Consider the following 21518-nt stretch of genomic DNA (forward strand, 5'->3'; position numbering starts at 1 on the left):
GTGCTATTTGCTACATATGAGCCCTTCAGTGAAGAGGAACCCACACAAAAAGCAATAAACAGGCTTTGTTTACATACCCCTATGAACATGCCACTCCTTACACTCACCAAGCAAACAGGAAGCGAAAGGCCTGCAGCAGCTGCTGGTAACAAGAAGACATAAGCTGGTGCTCCTTAATGTTCACTCTTGGTCCATCCACCACTCCCTGGTTTTCTGTAATTAGTGCCTTAAACACAGAACTATTAATTAAATATTATTTCAAGAATTATCGTATGTCATTGCCCCTTCATTTCCATAAATAAAATGATATAAATCAAAAAACCCTTGGCAATTGTTAAGAATAAAGTTGCTGCCTTCTGACCTGGAAGTAATTGTGCATGTTCTCTATATGATTACACAGTGGTTTCAGCAACTCAACTGCACACTGGGCAACTTCTTGAGACGATCTCTGACACAGATGGGAGAATCCAATCTTCCTACAGGCTTTCCCCTGCTGTGAACCCAAATATTTAAAATCACTTCTTCATTCTTAATTTACAGGAGCTCAAAGATACAAGCACACCATCTGATGGAGAGAATAAAACTAACTCAGCTTGTGCAGTCCTGTTCAGTTTCACTCATTGGCAGGTACCAAGGATACAAGCTGAAGTCCACAAAGTTTAAGATGGCCACAGCCACTGGGAGCCAGAACACCAAGTAGGAAGGAGACAAAATGGTTGTAACATTTCTAATGCTTGAATTCTACTGGGCAAGTGAGAATGGGAAACAGATGGGGTCTTCTGTAAGTACACAACATGTATGAGGTGAGAGATGCTGACAAACATGCTAAGCAACAATGAAATGCAGAATTAGTCTGCAGGAGGACAGAGAGCATACATTAGTTATATTAACTATGGTACAATGAGATTGTCTGGTTTGTATTAGGAAACAGGGTGGATTTGATTTAAATCAATTTGATTTAAATCACTAGTCAGGAAGACTCAATTTAATCATAGATTTCTACATAAAAGTGCATTCTTGTTGGTTGTTATAACCTTAATACATAGTCTTCACAACTCAGAGATAGATGTAGGTTTCATTTTTAGAAGATAAATCACTTAAAATGTATAATGTGTATTTTGAAAACTTTTCAGATTTGTTTTAACAGCTATATCAGAAAATGAATGATTGTTTGGTTATTTCATTTACCAAAGGTAACTGAAGCAGATATTTATGAAGTCATTGTGAGGTGAACTATCTCCAATTCAACAGGTTAATCATTAATGTTTGGAGAATTTTCTTGCCATGCTGTCATTGCATATTTCCCTTTTTAAGATCTCATTCAGATCCTTCCAAATTTCAACGGCATCAGCAATAAAACAGCTATTTCCCTGTTCAAGGCTACAGAAACAGACTTCAGGGTAATCAGTATGTGTTCAACATTTCTCTTAAGACCAATGTTGAGAACTTTGGCTGTGATAGTGCCATCTATTTTTTCACGATTTTGTTCACAAACTGTCATCAGATTAGGCCAGTTCTTGGGTGGTTTCCATAAGCAGGTACATCCTCCAATTAGTGCTGCTGATTAACTGGAGTTCTCAGATAAAGCTGAATTCCCCACCCCCACTTGCTTCCACTTTATAATGTATCATGAGTAGAAATCTTGCCTTCGCTCCAACCAAGAGAATGTGACAATGGTCTGTCTGGCCAGAGCTCTGGGATCTTTGATTCAAGGGCCTATCGCTGTGACAGGGTGGAGGAAAGGGGACAAGTCTACAACCTGGAAGGCCAAGGGGTGGGACCAAAAAATGAATTCAAAAGTGTAAAGTTTTCTTATTATTTCTAGATAATACAAGCCTTTGTGAAGCAGGGATTCCTTCTGCCAAACAGTTCTGGAATAGGGAAGGGTGGAGGCTGGTCTGGCACTCCTCCAGAAACCATTTACTGGAGAAGAGACTCCAGTAGAGACCTAGGGGGAGGACTCACTGCTTGAATCTTCCTTGCTTCCTTACAAAAGGAAATTCTACTCCAAACAGAAGCTGCTGCTCCAGCAAACAACTTATTATTATTATTTGTTCTATTGTAGAGTCTAGAGGCCCCATCTGAGATGATGGCCCATTGTGATAGGCGCTATACAAAATGTAGTGCCTCAGACCCTGTCCCAAAGAGCATACAGACTAAACAGACAAAGGTTGGGAGAAAGGAAGGATTATTATCCCCATGTGACAGATGGAGAGGCGAGTCACAGAGGGATGATGTCCCATGCTGGAGCTGGGAACTGAACCCAGCTCTCCTAAGTCTCAATCCAGTGCCTGAGTCTCAGCACAAGGCCAGTTTGCCTCTCTAAAGACGGTGCTACAGCTGGAAAACAGAAAAAAGGCACAATGGAAAAAGAGTGTAGTTTTCATTCTCGTCATACTCCAAAACAACTGGACTCAAAACTTCCAACAACAAAATATTCACCCTCAGGCAGACCTGAAAAATATCAGTCCTAAAAGATGCAAGTTTGAGACAGTTATGAGCAAGTGAAAAGGGGGGGGCTGTAGTGGAAATGCTCAGGCAGCCTTGACTCGGGGTGTCACTAACCCTTCTAAGTAACACAGCTCAACACATCCTGATGGATGGGACCCCCAGGCAGGTGAGCTCGAGCATCAGGCACATTCCAGGGAAAAGCCAGCTCCCCACACCAGAGCAACTTTGTAGCCAGCAGGGCAGACACAGAAGCAGCCTCAGCAGGTTCTGCAGCAGGGACCTAGGGACACTGACACTAATGATGCTCCAAGTCCTTTTCACCCAGTCCCTCAGTCTCTTCACCTCAGGCTCACTCCAGCTGCCCTTCATCCTTTCCTCCCCTCTCTCTTCTCCTGCACCCCTTCCCATCTATGTCCTCTCTCCATTTTTGTATCTTTCTGTTTAGCAAATCCCCTGCTAAAAAAACGTCAACCGCAACCTTAAAAACAAAAACCAATTAAAAATGGCAGCATTGCCATGCCCTTTGCTGCCCAGCCCTCGGCTCACACTGCTGGCATGTTCTATCCCTTTGCCCTGTCCTGTGTCGGTCTTTCTATTTAGATTGTACGCTTTTGGGGCAAGGACTGTGCACCACTGGTATCCCCAACCTCAATCTAGTGCAGAAGCCTCCTGCAGGCTCTCTACCTGAGGGTGAATTTCACTCTCTGTGTCTCTAGCTAGTAAACACTTTGCCCCACCTCTCCCTTTTGTACATACCTTTAAGAAAGGGGCTCTCTTTGCAGCGGGTGGTATCAGTATGTGCTCCAGCTTTTGGCAAAGATCATCCAGAAGGAACACAAGCTCTGCTGGCCCTAACTGTACAATTTCTCTGGCCTACAATTTCAAGGAAGAAAATAATTCAGTATGTTCATCTCCATTAACCATCCTCAAAAGTAGGCACACAGGATCTTGGGTTATACACAGGATGGATTACCTAAACTTGGCGATTTAGGATAACGCTGATCCCCAAAATTCCCCGTTACACATTCAGCTAAGATGGTTTGCATTAGAAGAGCTAATGGAAAACTGTGGAAGGATGGCTGTGAACAGCCTCAGACTTTTCCATGGACTGAGCAATATAAATCCCAGTGACCCAAAATCAACTCTGTATGTCTTTGGTCAGTTTTGTGTATGTCCTTTTTTATGCCTTCTTTTATTTTTCAATCCAAGTTATGGGTGTTGGGCCTATCGAACCTCAAGGTCCTGGTTTCACAGGTATTACCATAACACCCTAACTGGTCCAGGACTTGGTTCTGCCTACTCATCTGATGTTGGTTACTGCACTGTGGATGAGGGGCAAAACTCCATGCAGCAGTGGGAATGCAACTCCAGTCCAGTCTTTCCCCTCTGCCCTCTCATGGGCATGAGACAATGCCTGCCCAAGGAAAGAGCCTTCTCTCTTTTTCTTCTCATGTGCCCTGTCTGTGTGTGTCCTGTCTGGTTGGGAAAGTGACTGGAGTGAACATGATGTTCTGACAGTAGCTGAGAACGGTTTGGTTGTGACATCAGTAATGTGCCATCACTAAAACATATGTGGTTTGTGACTTGCAATCCCCATTAGCTCCAAAGGGTTTAACACGTCCCATGTGGTTAGTAAGAGAGATCAAAGCCTGAGACTGATCGAAGCTGAAAGAGCCCCAAGATGGAGCATCAGCTTGAGGTGCACAAGTAACATCTATTTGTCACAGCTATAGTGTTACTATCTGTCTTAGAACCTTCTAAGGCACCTGTCTTCTCCTGTGTGTACATGGATACCTTCCCCTGAAGCAGCATACTGACTTTCTGCAGTTGGGCATGGGCCATGATGAGATTGGATTTCCTCCATTTTAGTTAAGCAGAGAAGGCTAAGTCTTCCAAACCCTCAGTGAGAATGAACCAGTTACAGCTCTGCAGCAACCTTCTGGCCCCTCTTGGTACAAGTTTACTCTGTTACACTTACCTCTGTGTGCATCTCCGAGTCCAAAATAGATTTGGTCAGCAGCCCACAGTGCAGGATGGTGAACACCTCAAGGTCTAGCTCTCGGAAGAATGCATGGTAACTCTGTAGCTGCACCAAAGGGATCCCTGACTTTTTTTCAGTGGTGTCCTGAAATGAAAATGGCAATGTTAATAGCAGAATAAAGCCAATGGTCACATCTGCGCTCTGGTAAAGAATACTGCATGTAAAAAATATTGGTCCTACAATATAGGCCCCTACATTATTTGGTACAACGTGTGAAAACAGCCAAGGGGCACCGGCTCCCTTGAGTGCATGATTTTCTCCAGCACAAACCCCAATTACCTTCTGCTCCCCCTAAACTATCCCAGCTCAATAAAGACACTTCTCGCACATTCCGTCTTCCACATTTTTTCCCAGGTTGAGCAACAGGAAAGTCTTCTTGGTATAGAAGGCGTGGAATTGTCTCCTAAGAAAGTGGTGAAATCACCACCACTTTGGACTGAATAAAGCACTAGAAAATGTGCTCGAGACCAATCCTACCTTCACCCCAGGAAGGTTGACAAGATGATCTAAGAGAGCTTTGACATCTCCAGCTTCTATGAATCTATGGTCAGAGCAAAACTCACAGTGGACTCAATGTGTGACAAGTGATGTGAAAGAGGAGGAAGACTGTTTAGGAAATGATTACGTCTTAGATATGAGTGTCAGATCTGGTCTTCCTCCTCAAATGAATACTACTGGTCATCCTACGTATCAAACAAGAAAGTTTCACTCTCCAGTGCTGGAATATCTTCCACCAGAACCTGCAGATCTGAGGCATCCGAATATGAGGCAAGACACTCTCTTTGATTAATCAAAGAGATCTGATCTTAACAATAACTAATCTAAAAGGTAAAAAGGCACCGCAGAGGTTCATGTTCTTTTGCTGCTGTGGTTAGAAGGAACAGCCATGCACCCTTCTATAGCCACACCTTTAGAATCTGCTCAAACACTACCAGAAGGTTCCACTGTCTCAGCTGCATTGGTCAGTGCATCGCAAGAGCAGAACTATGCAGAGGACACTCAAAGAACCACCAACTTTCCAAGCTCAGATGTGAGGATCATGTCAGAAAGCAGCACTGAGCTCTTGAACTGAGATTTCTATCACTGTTAAGAGTCCCTCTCCTAGCTTTCTGTTTTACACACCCCTTTCTTATCCCGCACAAGCCCCTTTTACCAATAGCACCTTCTCTAGCTGTGTGGTCTCAGCTTCGGGCTGATTTCCCTCAGGATTCTCCTCCATTTGTGAGTGGTCTGCAGAGGAGTCTTTGCTGCCTTCAGATTTTTGTTTTTTTTCTCCTGGAAGAGAAACAGTTTTACAAACATAGGCCATGCCAGAACCCGAGCCTCTGCGAGGGGTCAGCCAGGCTACTGATAGGGGAATGCTCATGCTGTAATCTAGACAGACTTAGAAAAGCATCTGACAAAGCACTACACAAAGGCTATATTGGAGATAGCCAGGGTCACAGCCTGAAATTGCAGGGCCCAGGACATTTGGGGTCCCTTCCCCAACCACTCTTTTTTTCCCCTTAAACTAGTTTGCCTAATTGGGCCCCATGTTTTTACTATTATCTACATATAAGTATGTTATAATGCAGTCCTATAAATCAATAGAAATGCCCTCATCTAGAATGCTGGGTTCAAGACTAGTCACCCTATCTCAGAAACAATACTGCAGAAGAAAAAAGGGTTCAGAGAAAGTTGATGAGAATAATTAGGAGCTTGGTAAAATTCTCATCTGCACAGAAACAGAAAAGATTGGGATGGTCACCTTAAAGAGCCCAAGATAAAAGTCTTTTATGTTTGTACAGCACCTAGCACAATGGAGTCCTGGTTCATGACTAGGGCTCCTAGGTGCTATGGTAATACAAATAATAATAATTATAATAAGTCCATACAATAATGCATGGTTGTGACATGCTATACCTCAAAGTAGCATCCTGTAACCCCCATATTCATGATTGGTATATGGTTGTGATATTTAAAACAAAGCTTGCCTTGCAAGTTATCATATGAAAGCTCATGATCTGCTGAAAACCACTGTTCTGTCAAAATATGTATATTGTTAATGTGTATGAGATTTGCTATACGGTTGTTATTAAACTATGTTGTGAGTTTGGGAGATGCCCACTGCTAGCTCTCCACTGACTAAAGGGTGGTGACCCATACCCAGGCGGGCGTTAAATGACCATTGACCAGTAGGGGAATTGTAAACAAGGGATTTACAATTCTGCAAGAGACAGTTGTGTAAGCATCACACAATAAGAATTGCTCAACTCTATGACTCAGCAAGGCCAACCACAACATGTCTGGGACATGACTTGAGAATATAAAATAAGGGACAGTGGCGTGGCATCATGATTCCACCTCCTGCCCCACCTATACTGAAGGCAACAAGAATGCTAGGAAGACAAAGACTTTGAACTGAAGAGACTGTCCCAAGCAGAGAAGGAAATTCAGCCTGTGTATTAAGAACTATAACCTGCCTCCAACATCCAGTCGGGTTAGAAAAGCTGTTTGATTCAAATCTTACTTAGTCTATAAGTTTAGGATTTAAAATGCCTGTTCACTTTTTGTTTTCGTAGGTAACTATCTCTGACCTTTATGCATATCACTTAAAATCTCTCTTTCTGTAGTAGTTAAACTTATTTTAATGTTTTATCCTTACCAGTGAGTTTGTCTAAAGTGCATGGGGAATCAGCTCAGGTTACAAAGGCTGGTGCATGTCCACTATCCTTTGACGAAGTGGCGAACTAATTAATGAGCTTGCACTGTTCTAGAAAAGGTCTTGAGCAGTGTAAGATGGTATATTCCTGGGGGGGAAGGCTGGGGATATTTGCTGGTGTTTCCCTGTGTATAGTTCATGAATGCCTTGGAGAGCATTCATGCAAGGTAACAGCACCTGGAAGGATTTGCTGCTTGTCACTGGCAAAGCATTGTGAGAGAAAATCCAGGCTGGAGAGCACAGCAGACCCACAATTCTAGGTTGTACCCCAGGGATCCCATCACCATGGTCTAGAGAGGTTAGATGGGAAGCTTCTATTCTCCGTCTCTTACCACAAAAACAAGGGGACATTCAATTAAATCAAAAAGGGGCAAATTCAAAACTAACAAAAGAAAATACTTTTTCACACAATGTTTGATGTGGACTCTGTGATGCTGTATGGAATATGGGAGACACTTTATGATATTGTTGATACCAATATTATAAAATTACAAGGAATCTGACAGATATGCCATGTAAGGTATCTGTGAAAATGTTATGATTTGCCATATATAATTATCTTGTTTATATATTTGTATCATCTTTGTATTGTGAGTTATAGATACGCATGATATATCTGTGTTTCAAAACTTATGTTGTGTTTCTGGGTGACACCCCCAGACAGATTGGCATCACTGCTTAGCCTGTTTGATGGCCCACCAAGGGTCATCAGCTATATAATGAACCCATTGAAAAAGCTAGGGACTACACCTTATGAGTCAGCAAGTCATGTAGGGGCATGCCTATGGACAGAACTCTAAGGCTTTTCAATGCCATGTGCTGTGAAGCTTGTGTTTGGGACACAGGAAGTACAAGCCACATGGCAAAGAATATAAAAAGGCAGCTGCATCATCTCCTTTTTGTTTTCATTCCTGCTTTTAACCTTTGGAGTAACTTTTCTACAAACTGAAGCTCTCAACAAAGGACTGAATGACCCATCCAAGCTGCGGATGTGTTCCAGAGTTCTTTCAAGCCAGCAAACTCACCAATACAGCTAAGAACCTGATACATGGACTTTGAAGTCTCGGTATGTATCTGACTGCTTCACCATTTAACACTCTCTTATTCTTTCTTTTTTCTTTATAATAATTTTTAGTTTTACACTCTAAAGGATTGATTGGCAGTGTGGTATTTTGGGTAAGATCCAAACTAATATTGACTTGGTAACATGGCTGGCCCTTTGGTGTCAGAAGAACATTTTGTATATGTGAGCAGAGTTTTTAAATAACTTCTCCCTTTACTGGACCTAGGTGCTGATTGAGGGCCAGAGAACTGGAATGCAATAACGGTGGCTGTGTGATTTCTTTTTTTTGCTTCTCGATAACTAGCGGTCCTGCTAGTGAAGGCAGGGGGCTGGACTCGATGACTTTTCAGTGTCCCTTCCAGCTCTATGAGATAGGTAACCAGTGTGGGGGATCAGAAGCACAGTTTGTGACTGTTGGTGAGTTTAACTTCAGTTTTAACCACCACTTTGGGAGTGTCTGCTCTCCCTTTTGCAGTCTGCCCTCACCTTGGCATTTTCAGTGAGGGCTACCCCAGGCACACAGAGGCACAGATTCCTTGCCCGAGGATGTCATTGTGGATAAGATGAAACATTTCTCTGGGTAACAAGAAGATCCAGAATTATAAAGAGAGGCTATCTAGCAGTAACTTCTTCTTCAAGAGTTGCCTCTGTACATTTACACGTGTGGGATATGGCACCCCTAATGTCGAGCTACAGAAATTCATTAAAAAGCTTTGTCCATCAGGGAGTGCATGAGTGTTCTTGAGTGAAGATGATATCATCACCCTACTCTGTATCAGGAAGCGGACCTCTCCAATGGCTTTATAGATCATAGGGTTGGAAGGGACCTCAGGAGGTCATCTAGTCCAACCCCCTGCTCAAAGCAGGACCAATCCCCAGATAGATTTTTACCCCAGTTCCCTAAGTGGCCCCCTCAAAGATTGAACTCACAACCCTAGGTTTAGCAGGCCAATGCTCAAACCACTGAGCTATCCCTTAGATCACAGAGTCCTGATGTTGTATAGAACTCTGAGGAAGAGGGGCAGCTGGGTAAGTATTGTGAATGCACAGAGGTGACTTCAAAGGCCTCTGTGCATTCCCATTTATGGGAGATTGGCAAGCAGTGCTCCATCAGGAGGAAGGCGGGTGAGGAGTTCTAGTTAAATACAGACTGCAGCACCACTCTCACAAACTGGATGTGCAAAGATAAAGGTGTGCGTGGAACTCCAAGTTTCTGCTTTACAAATCTCCCACAGGGGAATCTGCCTAAGGCGTGCTACTGAAGCCACTACTGTGGCTCTGGTGAGGTGTGTCTTCAAGCCAGGAGGTACTGGCTTTCTGGCTAAGGTGTAACAATGCCCTATACAGCTCTTAATCCACTGAGAAAGAGTTTGTTTATTAATAGGTTCCCCCTTTAAATCTCTCCCCATTAGCAACAACCAAATCCATGAGAAAACCACCAAATCCATGAGAAAATAAAATAGATTATTTCTCACTTTCAGCTGACATTGTAAATAAGAAGCCAGCAGCATTATCTCCCGTAAATGTAAACAAACTTGTTTTTCTTAGTGATTGGCTGAATAAGAAGTAGGCTCTGAAGTTTTACATTGTTTTGTTTTTGAGTGTAGTTATGTAACAAAAGAAGTCTACATTTATAAGTTGCACTTTCACAATAAAGAGATTGCATTATGGTACTTGTATGAGGTGAACTGAAAAATACTATTTCTTCTGTTTATCATTTTTACAGTGCAAATATATGTAATAAAAATAATAATATAAAGTGAGCACTGTACACTTCGTATTCTGTATTGTAATTGAAATCAATATATTTGAAAATGTAGAAAAACATCCAAAAATAGTTAATAAATTTAATTGGTATTCTATTTTTTAACAGTGAGATTAAAACTGTGATTAATCGCGATTACATTTTTTAATTATTTTTTTTAAGTTTTGGAAAGATATAAACCCCAGGGCTTAAACAGACCTCTAACTAATGGGAATTAAGAGGAAACTTCCCCTGGAGGCAGGTTATCCCATAACCACCTACTGCAGCATTTCCTGCACCTTCCCCTGAACCATCTTGTGCTGGCCATTGTCAGAGACCAGATACTGGGCTGTACAGACCCTGGGTCTGATCCCTGTTTCTAAGGTTGCACTGATGTGGCTACAACTGTGCAATTCTGCTGCATCCTTGACTGCAAACTGTTTGCATAAGTATTTTGGGGGAATTTTCTCTACCTGTTTTCTTCTTTTTAACTAGAACAACAGCATTGATAGTTGGTGCTGCTTCCAGGGCTTCACAGTCGAAGATAGCGCGGGGAGGTACATAACCAGGGCTTGCTGAAAGAGCCAGAGGACAGCAAGTCAGTGAGTTCAATTCTTCACACAAACAATAAAATATGAGCAAGCTAGACTTTCACGGGAGATGCGCCCCCCCTCCCCCCCCGATCCTGGTCACCTCCTCCTCTACTTCTATGCAGGGCCAGCTTTAGGCCGATTCCCCCGAATTGGGCCCCGTGCCTAAGAGGGCCCCACGCCCTAAAGAAGAGTGCCTAACTTAGGCACCTTTTTAATTTTTACTCACCCGGCGGCGGTCCAGGTCTTCGGCGGCGGGTCCTTCACTCGCTCCGGGTCCTTCAGTGCCGCAGAAGACCCGGAGCGAGCGAAGGACCCGCCGCCGAAGTGCCGCCGAAGACCCGGACCACCGCCGGGTATTCGAATCGGGCCCCGCACTTCCTAAAGCCAGCCCTGCTCCTATGCTTAGTGCCTTAAGTTACCTTTGATCCCTCCATAGTGTCTAGAAGGTAGAGCACCATCAAGGTTGCTCTAACTTATGTTCTGGCGGAAATGGCTCTCTTTCTGCTATGTGCCAAACAAGAATGACCAGGACACAGTGCTCTCTAGCCTCACCTCCTGTATGCCCCTTACACTGGGGGCTGGTAGGGAGGCCAGCACAAAGCCATTCCAGCAACTCTAGGCCAGCCAGGGAACAAACATTCTTACTTCAGGGTATTCCCCTGGAGCCATTGCTGCCCTCTTTATGTTGCTGCAGCAGTTTAAAGGGCTAGGGCTTGCTTACTACTCCCAGACCAGTTTGTCCAAAGATTTTAAAATGGGGCTTATAATTAGGGCCCTATCAAATTTACGGTCATTAAAAATGCATCACGGACCATGAAATATGGTCTCCTTCTGTGAAATCTGGTCTTTTGTGTGCTTTTACCCTCTACTATACAGATTTCACGGGGGGGGGGGGAGGGGGCACGGTTGTGACATTGCACCCCATATGATTTTATGAAAATATGCTAATCAGTGTGAATATAATGTAACTGGAATATGCTTCATGCAAAAGGTCTCTTATAAGGTATCATTACAAAGTTTATAATCTACTGAGTGTGGTTATCCTATTTGTATAAATGTATCATTCTTGTATCTGAAACTAGAAATATGAAGTACAACTCTGAGGTCCTATTGTAATTCTGCAAAGTGTGGGCCATTAATGGTGGTTTGGAATCTTGATGGCTCCCATCAACTAGGACAATTGGTTGTAAATGGCTCTGTTTACTTGTAAGCCTTCCTGTGAGTCAGGCCAGGAAGAATGAAGGCTTAGGGTCTCACAGGACATGTGACCATGTCACCTGGTACTGGAATCCATCTTAAACCTGATGCTTTTCCATTTAGAAGGAGGGGTGGGGACCCAGAGACACAAAAGATTCCCGCCTTGTGCCAAACCTATATAAGGGGGTGGAACAGAACAAAGGAGGTTCCAGTCATGAGAAATCCCCTAGTTACCACCTAAGCTGGAGCTAACAAGAACTGTACCAGGGAAAGGATTGGGCCCAGACTAGAAAGGAGTCCAGTCTGTGAAAGAAGCTTATTGGAACATCTCTGAAGGTGAGATTTTATCTGTAATCAGTTTCTTAATGAATTAGGCTTAGACTTGTGTGTTTTGTTTTATTTTGCTTGGTAACTTACTTTGTTCTGTCTGTTATTACTGGGAACAACTTAAATCCTACTTTTTATATTTAATAAAATCACTTTTGCTTATTAATTAACCCAGAGTAAGTAATTAATACCTGGGGGAGCAAACAGCTGTGCATCTCTCTCTATCAGTGTTATAGAGGGCGGACAACTTATCAATTTACCCTGTATAAGCTTTATACAGAGCAAAACGGATTTATTTGGGGTTTGGATCCCATTGGGAACTGGGTGTCTGGGTGCTAGAGACAGGAGCACTTGCTAAACCGTTTTCAGTTAAGTCTGCAGCTTTGGGGGCATGGATCAGACCCTAGGTTTGTGTTGCAGCAGATTAGCGTATCTGGCTCAACAAGACAGGATTCTGGAGTCCCAAGCTGGCAGGGAAAACGGGTGACAGTCCCAAGGGGGTCTCTGTGACCAAACCCGTCACAAAGGTATTGCCACCCTTATTTCTGCGCAGCCTTCAGAGCTGGGAGCCGGAAAGCAGCGGCTATTGGCCTGGCACCCAGCTCTGAAGGCAGCGCCCTGCCAGCAGCAGCACAGAAGTAAGGGTGGCAATATCATACCATACCAGCTCTGAAGGCAGAGCTGCCTCCAGCAGCAGCACAGAAGTAAGGGTGGCAATACCATACCATACCAGCTCTGAAGGCAGAGCCGCCTCCAGCAGCAGCACAGAAGTAAGGATGGCATGGTATGGTATTGTCACCCTTATTTCTAGGCTGCTGCATGCAGAGCTGGACGGCCAGAGAATGGTGACTGCTGACTGAGGGCCCAGCATAATTCAGAGAATAACTATACAAGGCACTTAGCCATGCAGAGTGGTCCCCTCCCGGGAGCGAATTCTCACTCGGACTCTGGATCCTGTATTCTGCACAGCTCACCTGCTAAGCACTTTCTGAGCATGTTCTGTAGCTCGGTGATGTTCTGTAATCGAGTCAAAACTTTCCCTTTCATCTCAAGGTCCTGTTGCTGACAGAAGGCATTCACGACCTATAGATACAAACCATACTCATTAGCAACAAAAGGGGCACTATTCAGTAATTAATTTCTCCTGCCTGAGTAACATCTACTAGTCCTGAACATCTGGGTGACTCCATTCACACAGGCAGTTTGTATCTCTGAATCCAGGCTGCACAGAAAAACCCATCTCTTCAGAATTCCACCAGAAAAAAAACTACCAAAGCAGCAATGCCCATGTCACAGAAGCAACTACTGGACAGCCTTTTAGACATGTTTACAAAGAGGGACTGGTGGACATGTTAATTAGGGGAGAGAAATTAATGCATGATGCATTTGTCTATCCCAAAGGACTGGGACAAGTGACAACCAGGAAGCCATCCACCAGGAGGGGACATGAATTGTAAACAGCGCTCCCTGTGAAGCCACTTACATCTGGTCTTCACTACAGAATCCCTGAAATCTGAAAGAGAGTGCCTAGGGCATGGGGGTCTGTGCCCACCAACTCCCTTCTGCCCTGGGGGGCGAGCAGGGAGGAGATGCAGGGATTTGTGCCCACCCAACTGCCTCCCCTGCATTGGAGGGGCAGGACAGGTCCATGGGGACCTGGGCCTGCCAACTCCCCCACTGCACAGGTGGCATGTTACAAGCCTGTTAGAAGGTGATTACAATACAAAATTCTGTAGCATAGTGAGGTATGAAGTGAGCACTGGAAGGCCCAGCCTCTTTCTGCAGCTCCACTCACCTCACGGAACCAATTGAGCGCATGGAACAAGAGCGAGCACAGGAATTCCCTTTCCTGCTTGGCTAAGGAGTCCAACTTCCCTTCTATCTCCAAGTCAGTCAGGTGTAGGGGACAGCCTGTAACAGAGCAGGAATAGGGCTGCTTGAACTCTGCTTGCCAGGCTCAGTTAGCATGACACCCAGCTCTGGCACTCTCACTCACCCGGCTTCCCTTTGTGTGGAGAATGCTTTATTCCCATTTCATGCACTGTACCAACCACCGCACTGAGCACTGTTGAACTCAACCTCCCACCTGAGGAAACCGAGCCCAGCCAACCACCTCCCTCAGGTAAGAGAGCAGCCCACCATGTCCAGGGGGGTAACACAACACCTCAATCTCTCCTGCACCAGTCCTGGGGGGGGCCCTGCCAAGACTGCAGAGATTGTTGGCAGAACTAGGGCAGGTAGACTGGCTCAGACAGGTAGAGCTCAATGGCTATTCCCTATACCTAGCAAGGCATCGATTTCCTCCATGCTCCCATTGTGTTGCTCCGTCGTGTAAAGCCTCAGCAATCGGAAAGAGGGAGACAGACACTCTGGGGACACTATCCTGGGAAAAGAAGAGATAGGCTGTTTTCTGCATTCTACCACCCACCAGGAGAACCTCAAGAAAGAAAAACATTTCCTGTCCCTCTGAAGCCACTTTGCCCATTTGTAATATTCTGCCCCTGCGAGTTTGCAGGGCAGAAAAGCACCAATGTCACAATCACAGTAAAATTGCCCGCAGCGCGGTCCCCCGGGGTAAGAAGTTTAGCATTGAAAGTTGCTAGCGTTTGTATATGTAGTGGAGTGTATTGTGGGAAGGGTTGAAAGTGTGAGTGTGGAGTGAAAGATTCCTTTGCAGGTTGCGAGAGGCCGAAGGGGGAGGAAGGGAGAAGGGAACGGGTTAACCTGAAGCTCCAGCTAGGTCCGAAGATAAGATGCTAACTCCAGCCCAAGGCCACGGCACACAACCCACTCTCGGCTGCCTGCCAAGAAAGACGGGGGCCTGGATTCCAACCCCAACCAGCCATAAAAAAGAAAAATTCAGCTGAACAGAACTGCAGGGGCTGCAAAAACTAGTGAGACAGTGAAGGCCAGCAAGGGGAAAAACAACAGTTTCATGTCCCTAAAGCCGGTGTGTTTTAAAAAAGCTAAAAAAGCCACAAAAGGCTGGTTTAAACTGATGCAAAAACCAAGGGGAACAAAGGTCCCTAAACAAAATGCCCCCAAAAAACCCCAAAACTTAAAACCCTCCTAAAAGCTGAAGCAAATCGGAGATCAACAGCGGACCCTGAACGGCCTGTGCACAGGACAGAACTCTCGTCCACCCTTCCCCCTCTTCTTCTTATGTTACACCCAGGTTTGGCCAGCCGTGGGTTGTGCGTGTGAGTATGAAAGTGGGTTAGGGCACGGGCACTAACGCTTTCTTCCTTCCTCCAAGTAACATGGAAAGCACCCAGCACTCACCGCTGTTATTTAATTAATAAAGCTTTAAAATTAGTCACTTGGTGTGCTCCTTCATCTCCTCCCCTAACAATCCTGTGGCCTCAGCCTAATCACCTGACACCCCAGGCAGACTGGTAACAAAAATCTGTCACACCATGGTTAACTTTTCTCCCTCAGCTTCGCTCCCAAATAAAGTCCTTGATCTCAAATGTTTAGGGTAAAGTTCCACAGGTAGAAAAGAAGCTGTACTTGAACAGATCAAATCAGACCAGGGTCCATCTAATCCAGCATCTGGGCAATACCAAATGAGTCAGAGGAAGGTGTGAGAAGCTGTGAAGTGTGGAGGATAAATTTCCTCCCAACTCCCTCAGTCACTGGTTGCTTTTGCCCTGAGGGAGGAGGGCTTACGTACCTCCTAAAAGTGTTTTTCACACTAATGTAACTCTGGATTTTCTGGTTATTCATGTCAAAATGTCAAATTCTCTTTTGAACCCAAAAAAGTTCCTGGCCTCAACGATCTCTTGTGGCAGTAAGTTCCCATGCTGAATATATGTTGGTAAAAATTAATTCCTTTTATCAGGATTAACTTTGCAGTCTTTCTGTTTCAGTGGATGTCTTGTTGTGTTAGGAGAAGGAATAAAAAAGGAGCACTCAATTATATACCTCTATCACACTTCCTCCAGCTCCTCTCTAAACTAAAAAAAAGAACAGGAGTACTTGTGGCACCTTAGAGACTAACAAATTTATTAGAGCATAAGCTTTCGTGGGCTACAACCCACTTCTTCGGATGCATATAGAGTGAAACATATATTGAGGAGATATATATACACACATACAGAGAGCATGAACAGGTGGGAGTTGTCTTACTTAATTGGCCTCTCAGAGTTGGTAAGAGAAAAAAACTTTTGAAGTGATAATCAAGATAGCTCAGTACAGACAGTTTGATAAGAAGCAAGTGTGAAAATACTTACAAGGGGAGATAGATTCAATGTTTGTAATGGCTCAGCCATTCCCAGTCTTTATTTAATCCTGAGTTGATTGTGTCTAGTTTGCATATCAATTCCAGCTCAGCAGTCTCTCGTTGGAGTCTGTTTTTGAAGTTTTTCTGTTTTAAGATAGCCACCCGCAGGTCTGTCATAGAATGGCCAGACAGGTTAAAGTGTTCTCCCACTGGTTTTTGAGTATTATGATTCCTGATGTCAGATTTGTGTCCATTAATTCTTTTGCGTAGAGACTGTCCGGTTTGGCCAATGTACATGGCAGAGGGGCATTGCTGGCACATGATGGCATATATCACATTGGTAGATGTGCAGGTGAACGAGCCCCTGATGGTATGGCTGATGTGATTAGGCCCTATGATGATGTCACTTGAATAGATATGTGGACAGAGTTGGCATCGGGCTTTGTTACAAGGATAGGTTCCTGGGTCAGTGTTTTTGTTCAGTGATGTGTGGTGGCTGGTGAGTATTTGCTTTAGGTTGGGGGGTTGTCTGTAAGCGAGGACAGGTCTGTCTCCCAAGATCTGTGAGAGTAAAGGGTCATCTTTCAGGATAGGTTGTAGATCTCTGATGATGCGCTGGATAGGTTTTAGTTGGGGGCTGAAGGTGACAGCTAGTGGTGTTCTGTTATTTTCTTTGTTGGCCCTGTCTTGTAGGAGGTGACTTCTGGGTACTCGTCTGGCTCTGTCAATCTGTTTTTTCACTTCAGCAGGTGGGTATTGTAGTTTTAAGAATGCTTGATAGAGATCTTGTAGGTGCTTGTCTCTATCTGAGGGATTGGAGCAAATGCGGTTATATCTTAGAGCTTGGCTGTAGACAATGGATCGTGTGGTGTGTCCTGGATGGAAGCTGGAGGCATGTAGGTAAGTGTAGCGGTCAGTAGGTTTCTGGTATAGGGTGGTATTTATGTGACCATCGCTTATTAGCACAGTAGTGTCCAGGAAATGGACCGCTTGTGTGGATTGATCTAGGCTGAGGTTGATGGTGGGATGGAAATTATTGAAATCATGGTGGAATTCCTCAAGGGCTTCTTTTCCATGGGTCCAGATGATGAAGATGTCATCAATGTAGCGCAAGTAGTGTAGGGGCGTTAGGGGACGAGAGCTAAGGAAGCGTTGTTCTAAGTCAGCCATAAAAATGTTGGCATACTGTGGGGCCATGCGGGTACCCATAGCAGTGCCGCTGACTTGAAGGTATATATTGTCCCCAAATGTGAAATAATTGTGGGTGAGGACAAAGTCACAGAGTTCAGCCACCAGGTTAGCTGTGACATTATCAGGGATACTGTTCCTGATAGCTTGTAGTCCATCTTTGTGTGGAATATTGGTGTAGAGGGCTTCTACGTGCATAGTGGCCAGGATGGTGTTTTCTGGAAGATCACCGATGTAGTTTCCTCAGGAAGTCAGTGGTGTCTCGAAGATAGCTAGGGGTGCTGGTAGCGTAGGGTCTGAGGAGAGAGTCCACATAACCAGACAAGCCTGATGTTAGGGTGCCAATGCCTGAGATGATGGGGCGTCCAGGATTTCCAGGTTTATGGATCTTGGGTAGCAAATAGAATGTCCCTGGTCGGGGTTCTAGGCATGTGTCTGTACAGATTTGTTCCTGTGCTTTGTCAGGGAGTTTTTTTAGCAGATGGTGTAGTTTCTTTAGGTAATCCTCAGTGGGATCAGAGGATAATGGCCTGTAGAATGTGGTGTTAGAGAGCTGTCTAGCAGCCTCTTGGTCATATTCCAATTTATTCATGATGACGACAGCACCTCCTTTGTCAGCCTTTTTGATAATGATGTCAGGGTTGTTTCTGAGGCTGTAGATGGCGTTGTGTTCAGCATGGCTGAGGTTATGGGGCAAGTGATGTTGCTTTTCCACAATTTCAGCCTTTGCACGTTGACGGAAGCAATCTATGTAGAAATCCAGTCTGTTGTTTCGACCGTCCGGAGGAGTCCACGCAGAATCCTTTTTTTTGTAGTGCTGGTAGGGGGGATTCTGTGGGTTAGTATGCTGTTCAGAGGTATGTTGGAAATATTCTTTGAGTCGGAGACGTCGAAAGTAGGATTCTAGGTCACCGCAGAACTGTATCATGTTCGTGGGTCTGGAGGGACAAAAGGAGAGGCCCCGAGATAGGACAGACTCTTCTGCTGGGTTAAGAGTATAGCTGGAAAGATTAACAATATTGCTGGGTGGGTTAAGGGAACTACTGTTGTGGCTCCTTGTGGCATGTAGAAGTTTAGATAGTTTAGTGTCCTTTTTCCTTTGTAGAGAGGCAAAGTTTGTCTTGTAAATGGCTTGTCTAGTTTTTGTAAAGTCTATCCATGAGGAAGTTTGTGTGGAAGGTTGGTTTCTTATGAGAGTATCCAGTTTTGAGAGCTCATTCTTAATCTTTCCCTGTTTGCTGTATAGGATGCTGATCAGGTGGTTTCGCAGTTTCTTTGAGAGTGTGTGACACAGTATCTCAGCATAGTCTGTGTGATATGTAGATTGTAATGGATTTTTTACCTTTAGTCCTTTTGGTATGATGTCCATCTGCTTGCATTTGGAAAGGAAGATGATGTCTGTCTGTATCTGTACGAGTTTTTTCATGAAGTTGATGGATTTCCACTCCATACGGCTAAATGCAGTGCCTTGCATAATGACAGGTTTCAGAGTAGCAGCCGTGTTAGTCTGTATCCGCAAAAAGAACAGGAGTACTTGTGGCACCTTAGAGACTAACAAATTTATTAGAGCATACGCTTTCGTGGGCTACAACCCACTTCTTCGGATGCATATAGAGTGGAACATATATTGAGGAGATATATATACACACATACAGAGAGCATGAACAGGTGGGAGTTGTCTTACCAACTCTGAGAGGCCAATTAAGTAAGAGAAAAAAACTTTTGAAGTGATAATCAAGATAGCTGGAATCATAATACTCAAAAACCAGTGGGAGAACACTTTAACCTGTCTGGCCATTCTATGACAGACCTGCGGGTGGCTATCTTAAAACAGAAAAACTTCAAAAACAGACTCCAACGAGAGACTGCTGAGCTGGAATTGATATGCAAACTAGACACAATCAACTCAGGATTAAATAAAGACTGGGAATGGCTGAGCCATTACAAACATTGAATCTATCTCCCCTTGTAAGTATTTTCACACTTGCTTCTTATCAAACTGTCTGTACTGAGCTATCTTGATTATCACTTCAAAAGTTTTTTTCTCTTACTTAATTGGCCTCTCAGAGTTGGTAAGACAACTCCCACCTGTTCATGCTCTCTGTATGTGTGTATATATATCTCCTCAATATATGTTTCACTCTATATGCATCCGAAGAAGTGGGTTGTAGCCCACGAAAGCTTATGCTCTAATAAATTTGTTAGTCTCTAAGGTGCCACAAGTACTCCTGTTCTTTTTGCGGATACAGACTAACAAGGCTGCTACTCTGAAACCTCTCTAAACTAAATCTATCTATGGTACTTAATATCAACCCCACTTCTACAGTATCACAATCTTTGATATATTTATTATTACAACATCTCCAGGAGGCAGGGAAGTGCTATTTTCCCATTGTACAAATGGGAAACTGAGGCAAAGGGAGACTAAGCAACTTGCCAAAGGTAGCACAGGGAGTCTGTGGCAGAGCAGGGAATAGCACCCAGGTCTCCTGAGTCCCAGGCTAGCACTCAAACCACTGTATCATCCTGCCTCTCCCACACCACACAGCCCCAGACATCTTCAATGACAAGAAATGGACAAGAATACAGGCTCCTGCCTAACTTTTCTGTATATTTATTTGATAGGCATTTAGGGAGGCAGAGCTGTGACCAGAATTTATGGTGCATGGCCCTAAGAGGAAAGAACAACACTGCAATTTATTGGACAGTGAAATGATTTTAAAAGGAAGGCATCACTTACTTTTTACCCTGGTTCCTAGTTGTATTTTCATCAACACTCTTGCCAAGCCAGTTCTGTGACAGCAGTGGCAATAGGTTGATAACAATTGTTCCCTGACTCTCATCTTCATCCAGGTTATACAAGGACTTCACTGGGAACAGGTGAACACTGCAGAGAAACCAGTTGTCAGTCGCGGTCATCATCATGTTAGCAAATTCAACTATTGACACTATTAGCATTAACACTTAGCACTTCTCTAGCATACCCATCAACTGCAGGAGTGAGATCTACCACAAAGTCATTGGAAAAGTCCTCCACCACACTCTTCCCAATCTGTTCCTGGAAGAAAGAGAACCACAGCTTAGCACGGGGTTTAGTGAAAGGAGCTGCGCAGGGAGTACAGAAAGGAGCGGTGTGATAAATAGTGGTGGGGTAGCTCCCTTTCATGGATACCCAGCCAGCCAGCTAACTGTAAAATCCCTCTTGGTAGCTGTTCTCTGCTTGCTTTATCTGTAAAGGGTTAAAAGTCCCCCAGGTAAAGAAAAGGAAGTGGGAACCTGACCAAAAGAGCCAATGGGAAGGTAGAACTTTTTAAAATTGGGGGGGAAATCTTTCCCTTTCTCTGTTGTTCTCTGGGCTGCAGGGACAAAGAGCAGCAATGTTATAAGCAGAAATGCTGTGTAAGGTTTGAACCAGGTATGAAAAAGTATTTTCCATACCTAGAAGAAATAATTTAGATAAGGAATGTTTAGTTAGTCAGGTTTATTTCTTATTTTGGCTTGTGGATCTCCTCTGTGTTAACCCCAGATGCTTTTGTTTGCTTGTAACCTTTAAGCTGAACCCCCAAAAAAGCTATTTTGCTTACTTAATTTTTGTAATTGTTTCTTTTAAGATCTAGCAAAAAGCCCAAGTTCCAGATGTATTTTTTCCCTTTTTGTTTTTAATAAAATTTACCCTTTTTAAGAACAGGATTGGATTTTTGGTGTCCTAAGAGGTTTGTGCATGTTGTTTGATTAGCTGATCACCACAGCTAGTCTCTTTTGTTTTCTTTCTCAGCTCTTCCCCAGAGGGGTGTGTGTGTGAAAGGGCTTGAGGGTACCCCACAGGGAGGAATTCCCACGTGCTCCTTCCTGGGTTCAAAGGGGTTTTTTTGCATTTGGGTGGCGTTTACCAGGCCAAGGTCAGAGAGAAGCTGTAACCTTGGCAGTTTAATACAAGCCTGGAGTTGCAATTATTAATTTTTAAAATCCTTGCAGGGCCCCACTTCCTGCA

At 44.1% G+C, this 21518-nt stretch overlaps 1 protein-coding gene across 1 annotated transcript in view; it reads right to left on the bottom strand.

The window, feature by feature from the left end:
* FANCD2 (FA complementation group D2) overlaps positions 1-21518 on the bottom strand; it is a 183633-nt gene that overhangs the window by 96751 nt on the left and 65364 nt on the right. Inside the window, exons 21-31 of the mRNA XM_065408219.1 lie at positions 20512-20585; positions 20268-20414; positions 14400-14500; positions 13913-14028; positions 13092-13200; positions 10474-10575; positions 5646-5767; positions 4430-4576; positions 3208-3324; positions 362-493; positions 108-226 (exon numbers count right to left, since the gene is read on the bottom strand). Coding sequence (XP_065264291.1) covers positions 108-226; positions 362-493; positions 3208-3324; positions 4430-4576; positions 5646-5767; positions 10474-10575; positions 13092-13200; positions 13913-14028; positions 14400-14500; positions 20268-20414; positions 20512-20585 — 1286 coding nt within the window. The remainder of the gene's footprint in view (positions 1-107; positions 227-361; positions 494-3207; positions 3325-4429; positions 4577-5645; positions 5768-10473; positions 10576-13091; positions 13201-13912; positions 14029-14399; positions 14501-20267; positions 20415-20511; positions 20586-21518) is intronic.

This window comes from Emys orbicularis, chromosome 7 (assembly GCF_028017835.1).
Source record: "Emys orbicularis isolate rEmyOrb1 chromosome 7, rEmyOrb1.hap1, whole genome shotgun sequence".
In the NCBI taxonomy this organism is placed as follows: Eukaryota; Metazoa; Chordata; order Testudines; family Emydidae; genus Emys; species Emys orbicularis.